This window comes from Rhinopithecus bieti, unplaced genomic scaffold, assembly GCF_001698545.2.
Source record: "Rhinopithecus bieti isolate Rb0 unplaced genomic scaffold, ASM169854v2 scaffold_37314, whole genome shotgun sequence".
NCBI classification, from domain to species: domain Eukaryota; kingdom Metazoa; phylum Chordata; class Mammalia; order Primates; family Cercopithecidae; genus Rhinopithecus; species Rhinopithecus bieti.
Window position 1 is genome coordinate 1409548 of NW_016816196.1, and position 8050 is coordinate 1417597.

The 8050-nt window shown below is 40.7% G+C and overlaps 1 protein-coding gene and 1 long non-coding RNA gene across 2 annotated transcripts in view; one reads left to right on the forward strand and one right to left on the reverse strand.

Annotated features, from left to right (window-relative positions):
* The window catches only part of LOC108516840 (uncharacterized), a 46954-nt gene extending 39434 nt beyond the window's left edge, over window positions 1-7520 (reverse strand). The window contains exon 1 of the long non-coding RNA XR_001881939.1: window positions 7436-7520. This is a non-coding gene — a long non-coding RNA (uncharacterized LOC108516840). The remainder of the gene's footprint in view (window positions 1-7435) is intronic.
* The window catches only part of LRP2 (LDL receptor related protein 2), a 229106-nt gene that overhangs the window by 65374 nt on the left and 155682 nt on the right, over window positions 1-8050 (forward strand). The window contains exons 5-9 of the mRNA XM_017854503.1: window positions 1402-1512; window positions 1852-1965; window positions 3696-3812; window positions 5075-5227; window positions 6923-7042. Coding sequence (XP_017709992.1) covers window positions 1402-1512; window positions 1852-1965; window positions 3696-3812; window positions 5075-5227; window positions 6923-7042 — 615 coding nt within the window. The remainder of the gene's footprint in view (window positions 1-1401; window positions 1513-1851; window positions 1966-3695; window positions 3813-5074; window positions 5228-6922; window positions 7043-8050) is intronic.

Here is an 8050-nt window from a genome sequence, read left to right on the forward strand (position 1 = left end):
AAAAAAAAAAAAAAAAAAGAAAAGAAAAAAGATCATTGGAGAGTCCGTTTTTAAAAAGTGCAGGTTGTTAACATGGCACAAGTTTAGTACAGTTTCAGCACAGAATTTTGTACACAGCTTCTGCTTGAAAAGACTTGGGACTATCCAAAGAATTATCTTCAATATATTTATATCTCTATAAAATCTCAAATGGGGTTCTTAAGTGCAAAATTGAGACTCAAAGTTAACTAAGACATACCTTTTCCTTTGTTAAAAGAAATCAGAAGATGACCTGCTAATCAATACAAAATAATCTTTCATGAAAAAGATGGTCAGACCAAGGAAGATATCACATTTGTGAAAAGGAGGGTATTCAAAGGCCATAAAAGGCAGAACTTCAAAATATTTTAAAAAGCCAAATGACTAAAATGTTCACCTGTGATAAATAATAGCAATATTGAGCATTTCTTGAGCACAGTGAGTAATGTTCCACCACCCCTGTACTAAGTGTTGGGGATTCTAAAATGAGTAAGACAGGATCCTTGATCTCAGGGAGTTTCGTTATGTCATGGGGGAAAGAGATCAACAATCCACAGAATAAAGCCTCCAGTAAGAAGTCACGAGAGACAGGTGGTCCAAGTCTGGTAAGTAGAGAGGAGGGACAGATAGCATGTTATTCCTGTAAGGGACTTCCTGATTTTCCACTGTGACCTGGAAAACCAGGTCCAGTGAGTAGCAGTGAGGTGGTCACATGTACATAACATGGCAACAATAATTTGTGCTTTGAGGGCACATTATGCTTTTCAACATGCTTCACCAGACAGGGTCTTTTCAGGCCCCTCTACCCTGTGCAGTAGATTATCCAAATGTGCAGATAGGGAAGTAGAAACATAGGACATGAAGCTTGAGTCACAGTAAATAGCTGCCGAGTGGTACCTCTGGGCCACCAGGGCTCCTGAACTCTAGGCCTGCTTTCTTTCTCCACCCCCCAGTGGAAGAAATGGCTTTTCTTTCTTCCAAGCTTGTGCGGTGGTACTTTAGTTTCCTGGGATGTTATTTGTATTATGTAAAATAATGTTCCATTTTGAGCTAAAGTTAAATTCTTTCTCATTCTTCATCTTTTAGCTCTAAAGTCACTTCTTTAGGGGAGACTTTTCTGCTATGCAGTCTCACAGTCCTCTGTACTTTCCACATTGGCACTTATCCCAGTTTGTAATTTACCATTTGTGTCTTACTTGACTAATATTTGTCTCCCCTGTCCAGCCGTACTCTCCATGAAGCCAGGGAGCATATTTTTTTGTGTGTCTATCAATATGTGCTCAGCATTTAGTGACTTGCATATAGTAATCACTCAATAAATGTTTGCTGAAGGAAATTTAAGGTTTGTTTGCTGTTTCCTTTTTTTTTTTTTTTAAACAATAGAATACGCAACATGTGAGCAGCTTACTTGTGACAATGGAGCCTGCTATAACACCAGTCAGAAGTGTGATTGGAAAGTTGATTGCAGGGACTCCTCAGATGAAATCAACTGCAGTAAGTATTGCGCACAAGATGTGCAATGGTGTGCTGAAGCTGGTTTATACTGGCTTGAGAGAGCCAATTATGTGCATCTCTTCCCAAGTTCAGTTTCAGTGAATTCATGTTGGTAGTTTGAAGTCAGCCGTTGGTAGGAGTATTTACACACTGGAAATCAGCAAACATTACAAACCAGGGCCTTTTTGTTCCTGGATAACTGATTCTTAAACATTTACCAGCACACCACTGCTTAATAAGAATCCCTTCTTAAATTGGAGATGATCTTCCTTTGAGATTAAATGGCTACAATGGAGTTAACTTCTCTCTTTTCTTTCCCTTCCTAACTTTCTGTTGCAGCTGAGATATGCTTGCACAATGAGTTCTCATGTGGCAGTGGAGAGTGTATCCCTCACGTTTATGTCTGTGACCATGACAGTGATTGCCAAGACGGCAGTGATGAACATGCTTGCAGTACGGTGATTTCTTTATGCTGGGTCATGTTGTTGGGAGTGTTTTGTTTTGTTTCAGTTTGGTTTTGTTTTATTCCCACCTCCCCCACCAATGTACTACTTTTTTCAAGGAAAAGAGTCACTACATTTGATGGCAGATGGAATCAGAAGGTCACAGGTCACTAGGGGCCATGACACGAGCCTTTGTGGTGTTGCTGGACCTGGGCTCCTTTATCTTTCAAGGATCTGCGTAGATGTAAAGGGCTAGTGATGGACAGTTTGCCTTCTTTCCTTAGGCTCCAGGGGTACAGGATATATTGTATCACTGCATTCTCAAATGACCCGTACCTCTGAGAACCTTGGTAGTCGAGTAAGAGAAGTGTTTTTAAGGGAAAGGAATTTCCCTAGGAGTGGCTCTAACTCTCCTCTTTACTTTGAAATTTCTACTGCATTAAAGTTGGAGGGTCAGGAAAGTTTCTTTTCTTCTTCTTTTTTTTTTTTTGGAGATGGAGTTTTGCTTTGTTGCCCAGGCAGGAGTACAGTGGCGTGATCTCGACTTATTGCAACCTCCACCTCCTGGGTTCAAGCAATTCTCCTGCTTCAGCCTCCTAAGTAGCTGGGATCACAGGCATGCGCCACCATGTCCGGCTAATTTTGTGTTTTTAGTAGAGATGGGATTTCACCATGTTGGCCAGGCTGGTCGCGAACTCCTGACCTCAAGTGATCCGCCCGCCTCAGCCTCCCAAAGTGCTGGGATTATGGACATGAGCCACTGCGCCCAGACTGAAAGTTACAGTGTGGTATAGGTGGCTTTCTTGCCTCCACTTCTTCACTCTGACCTTGCTTTTATGTCCATGCTGTTGTCTGCTTGTTGCCACCTCCACTTATTTTTTCAGAATGAGTAAAGTTAGAAGACTCCGTGAAAGAGTTTTACTATTTCCAGTAAGTTGACAGCTTTTTGTGGTGATTTATTTACTAGAATGTATGATTTCCCTCCATACCTCTTTTGATTGGTTGGTACCCATGCCTTAGGGTGTTGTTAAATATTTTCGATATCACCCTAATTTTCAATGAGTCATGCCTGACTTCCTTTCTGGAACCTGGGCTTATTTCAGCGACAGAGAATCATAGAGAATGTGACATCATGGAATGGTTGACTCAGAATCATTTGGTCATAGATTAGCAATTACGGAGCTTATAGTAAAATATGAGAACATTGGATGTTGTCATGTCTGCAGCATCTTTGTCTGCATTTTCTGTTCTGTGCCAACACATTGCAAACCATCTTGTTTTTAATTTTTAATTTTTTTTCTTTTTTGAGACAGGGTCTCACTGTGTCACCCAGGCTGGAGTGCAGTTGTACGATCTCAGCTCACTGCAACTCCACATCCCCAGGCCAGGCTCATGCCATCCTCCCACCTCAGCCTCCCGAGTAGCTGGGACTACAGACATGTACCAGTATGCCTGGCTATTTTTTTTTTTGTGTGTGTGTTTTTGGTAGAGATGAGGTCTCACCATGTTTCCCAGGCTGATCTAATTTTAATCCTGAAAACAGAAACCGGCATCTGAATTCATTTCCTAGACCCAAAGCTGCTGTTACCTTCTTTCTCTCTCTCTCTTTTTTTTTTCCTGCTTTTTAAAATTTTTGTCAAGATATTTAAGAAATAGTTCTGCTTAGGCACTGAGGTGAGAGCACTTTGAGTTTTTCCAGGTGATTTGTGTCTTTAGAGTGCAGCTGTTGCTTTGTTCCAGACTATCCGACCTGCGGTGGTTACCAGTTCACTTGCCCCAGTGGCCGATGCATTTATCAGAACTGGGTTTGTGATGGAGAAGATGACTGTAAAGATAATGGAGATGAAGATGGATGTGGTAAGGAGGGGAAGAGGTTCCTACTGAAAAGCATTTTCTTCAAGTGTTTTCCAGTGCTTGCTTTTCTCTTTTCCTTTTTAAAAATTTTGTGTGACAAGCAAGCCTCAGGACTGGCTGGAGTTGAAGGAGTTGTTTAGGTACTTAGTGGGTGGGGAAGAAGGAGGTGACTTCACTAACTTTTCCTAAGAAGATTCAGAACTCAAATACAGATTAAATTATAATCCTCTCCTTTCTATCTTTAAGGCAAAATAGGTAGGACAGTCTCTCCCTCTTCTATATCTCAGTCTGACTTTCTCCCTTTAAGACTGTCTGTTTTAAATAGATTTACCTATATAAAATTAATAGGCTGGGGAAGGAGAGAAAATAGGGAAAATGTCATTTGTCTTAGACCTTACAATCTTTAAAAATGACTTTGAACCTTGGTAACAGTTCAGCTTATTTTTTTGTTTTGGTTTTGTAAATTCTGATTCCCAAATGAGTCACTGACGTTTAGTGGTGAAAGAGAGGCCACCTTAGGAACATGTGGGGTGGAGCTGGGGATTGGTAAGTGTAGGAGAAGCTACTATCCAGAGAAGTGCTTAAAGATTCTGTGAGAAGGAAATTGCCAGTGATATTCACCCTTTTACGTTACTGATATTCACCCTTTTATGTTGCTGATATCATCAGCAGCACCTCCAACAATTTAGCCCTTACTAATACCCACAGCCTACAGTAAGTTACCTGCACCATTCCAATCCCAGGTATGATAAGGGAAATACTTGTTCTGGGAGCATAAAACATGGTTTTATGTTTTTATGTTCCAGAAAGTGGTTTTTCTACATTTGGGTTATGGTTTTTCTTATACTATTGACATTTCACTAAATAAACAAAGCAAATCAAAAAGCTCAACCACAAACTCAAGTAATTCTGGACCTAACTTGATGGTCCTACTTCGATAATTCAGGATTTAAATAACTGCATCTTTTCCTAGGGGATTATGAATCTAGTTTGTTGATAATTGAGACCGTATCTGCTTCTTACTCTTATAACCCGGCTGGGGGCTGCCTCTTCCAGGGAAAGTGGAGTAATTCCATTACGCCTGTCCTTAGAATCTCAGTAAAAGACTAGTGGTAGAGTTAGAAATCACTAACTTATTGTAAAATATAGATCATTTATGGATTTCTCTTGTCCAACTTGCTCTACATCCCCTTTTAACCACTGATTGAAAAAGAGCTTGCTGTACCTCCCCTGTGGCCTGTAACTCTCTCTTTTTCCCCCCACAGAAAGCAGTTCTCATGGTGTTCATAAATGTTCCCCAAGAGAATGGTCTTGCCCAGAGTCAGGACGATGCATCTCCATTTATAAAGTTTGTGATGGGATTTTAGATTGCCCAGGAAGAGAAGATGAAAACAGTACTACTACTGGAAAATACTGTAGTGAGTATAATAGGCATTTACCTGGGTAACTTTCAGATAAAGATATTTCTGTTTTCTAGAACAGATGTTCAAATACAGTGTATCTGTTGGCGTTTGCATAACAAAGCACCCCAAGACTTAGTGGCTTAAACTGACAAATGTGTCGTCTTATTTCTCACAGTTCTGTGGGTTGGCTAAGTAGTTTCTCTGGCCTATATCAGCTCACTCAAACGTCAGGATGTTGCAGTAAAAGCCTGGGCTAGCCTAGCTTTGTTGACCCAGAGACTGAAAGAGCAAACCCTCGGGCTCAAGTACTTTCAAGGTTCTACTTATGCCAAGTTTGCTCAAGTCTTATTGTTCAAAGCAAGACACTTGGCCAAACCCAGAGTGGATGGAAGAAATAGACTCCATCTATTGATGGGAGGAGCTTAACAAGTTTTGGAGAAACTCCCCGTCCCTAATCCCTAACACACACACAGGGAGGATTGTTTCAATGGCAATTTTGATGACCTTAAAGATGTGTTGGAGATTTTATTACCTGGCTTATACTTATGGAAAAGGCCTTTACTGTCTGTTTAAAAAAAAAAAAAAAAAAAAAAAACCTTCTGGTTCCTGGGTTACGTACTTTGAGTTACTCTCCAACGGCAAAACTGAGTTGGCCACGAACAGTGTTATTTGTGTGTCCATATTCATTTATGAGGAAACTGACTGGAACTAGGGATTTTTTCCTCCTTTTTTGTGACTGTAGAATATTCACCCCACCAACAACCCATCAACTCTGTGGACAGCTGACTGTCCTGTAAGGGAATACCATTTAAAACCTTGATTTCATCAATAATATACTCTGACTAAATCTGTGGTTGCCTAGAAGTGCCCATGTAACTGCAACCCCAAGGTTATTTTTTGTTTCCTGACAAAAATTGTACATAATATTTAAACAGGCAGATACCTCTATGGTTTTTTTTTCTCTATTTCATTTGGAAGCCCATTTAAAAGGCTCAAAATTAATAAAAGATGTGTAGTCACAGTATGAAAGTTGGAAAATAAAAATTAACCAAAAGAAAAAAATATAATCACCTGAAATCCCATCTCTTGAAGCCAGCCGCAGTTAATACTTTTAGGCTCATTCTTGCTCCAGTCACTTGGGAGTTCTTAGCCCTTTTTACTGTGTAGACACAAAGATAGACCCATGCATGACCTGTTTTTTTTTTTTTTTTCATAAATAAGACTTATAATGACTTACACTTGCACATAGTTATAACTTTAAAAAGGAGCTTTTATTCTTTTTTTCTTTTGTTTCCACTCGAGACAGGCTCTTGTTCTGTCACCCAGGTTAGAGTACAGTGGTGCAGTCATAGCTTACTGCAGCCTCAAACTTCTGGGCTCAAGTGATCCTCTTGCATTGGCCTCCAAAAGTGCTGAGATTACAGGTGTGAGCCACTGTTCCCGGCTAATGTTTATACTTTTAACTTTTTGTGAAGATGAGGTCTAGCTATGTTACCCAGGCTGGTCTTGATCTCCTGGCTTCAAGCAATCATCCTGTCTCAGATGAGCTTTTATTGCCAAGTTTTGCAGTAAGCTTTGAAGGGTGACAGATTTTTCTGTACATCTACTACATGCTTACTTAGCTGCTACTGATGGAAAAAGAAGCTATTAGGTTAATCAGTGTTGTCCAGAAGTCACCATTCATTTAACAAAGTTCTTTTCTTCGTTTAGGTACGACTCTGTGCTCTGCCTTGAACTGCCAGTACCAGTGCCACGCGACGCCTTACGGAGGAGCGTGTTTTTGTCCCCCAGGTTATATCATCAACCACAATGACAGCCGTACCTGTGTTGGTAAGTGATGGGGGGGGGGGGGGGCTACTTGTCTTTCATTAGAGTACATCGACAGGTCCCCTGATCTCTGACATCAAGGAGGTTGCACTTGTGGAGAATCGTCATGGTCAGTCATAACAAAGCAACCCAGACCTCACAGAAAACCTGGCAAATAGGGAATTTTAACTCTGAGAAGGTTTGGTGTGGTGTACAAGACAAAAGAGTGGTTCTGTCATGAGCGAGTTGACTAGCTACCTGGAACCTATCCACTACTTGTTGAGGGTGGTAGTCCTTTTCTGTTTTCTTTTCAAGTATTTGGCATCAGGATTGGTGCAGCCATCTGGTTACTGAATACTGAACTACTTCCATGAGGTTGGTAGATAGCTGCTGCTTAAGCCCAGCAAGTACCCCTACCTTACTCCCCTGGCCTCTTCTCCAGGATGCACAAACGTCACAGCAGAGGATCACCAGGTCATTGCTCAGGTGACTACACTTGGTGGGTCAGTGCCTATGCTGGGCTGGCTACTCATTCCACTGATTGTGACATCTACTTGGAACCATCATTCGAGATGAGCAGATTCTTTATCATGATGCTTCCAGATGGTGGCTGGCATTAAACTAGATACCGGTACACCAACTATTTCCTCATATCTCTCCTCTCTGACTTCAGAAATGATTTCTCCCATTGGGAGATTTTTGATTTTGATGCCATCTTTGTATCTCACTGTGATTAGGATGGGGCCTTACCATGGGAGAATTAGACATGGCCAACTATCATCAGTTTCCATTTTCTTAGTGAGTTTTTGGTGCTCTGATCTTTTTTTCCTTCGATCTGAACAACATGAACAACAAACATACTAGCAGGAAGTGATCACAGAGGTTTAAAGAAAACTGTTTTTACTGCTGTTGGGAAAAGGCATATGGAAGGCAATTGAAACTATTCATTTAAATCTGATAGTCTTCTATGGGTATCCAAAGTGATTCAGAATTTTCCCAGGATATTTGTATTCTTTTGATATTCCTTAGAAA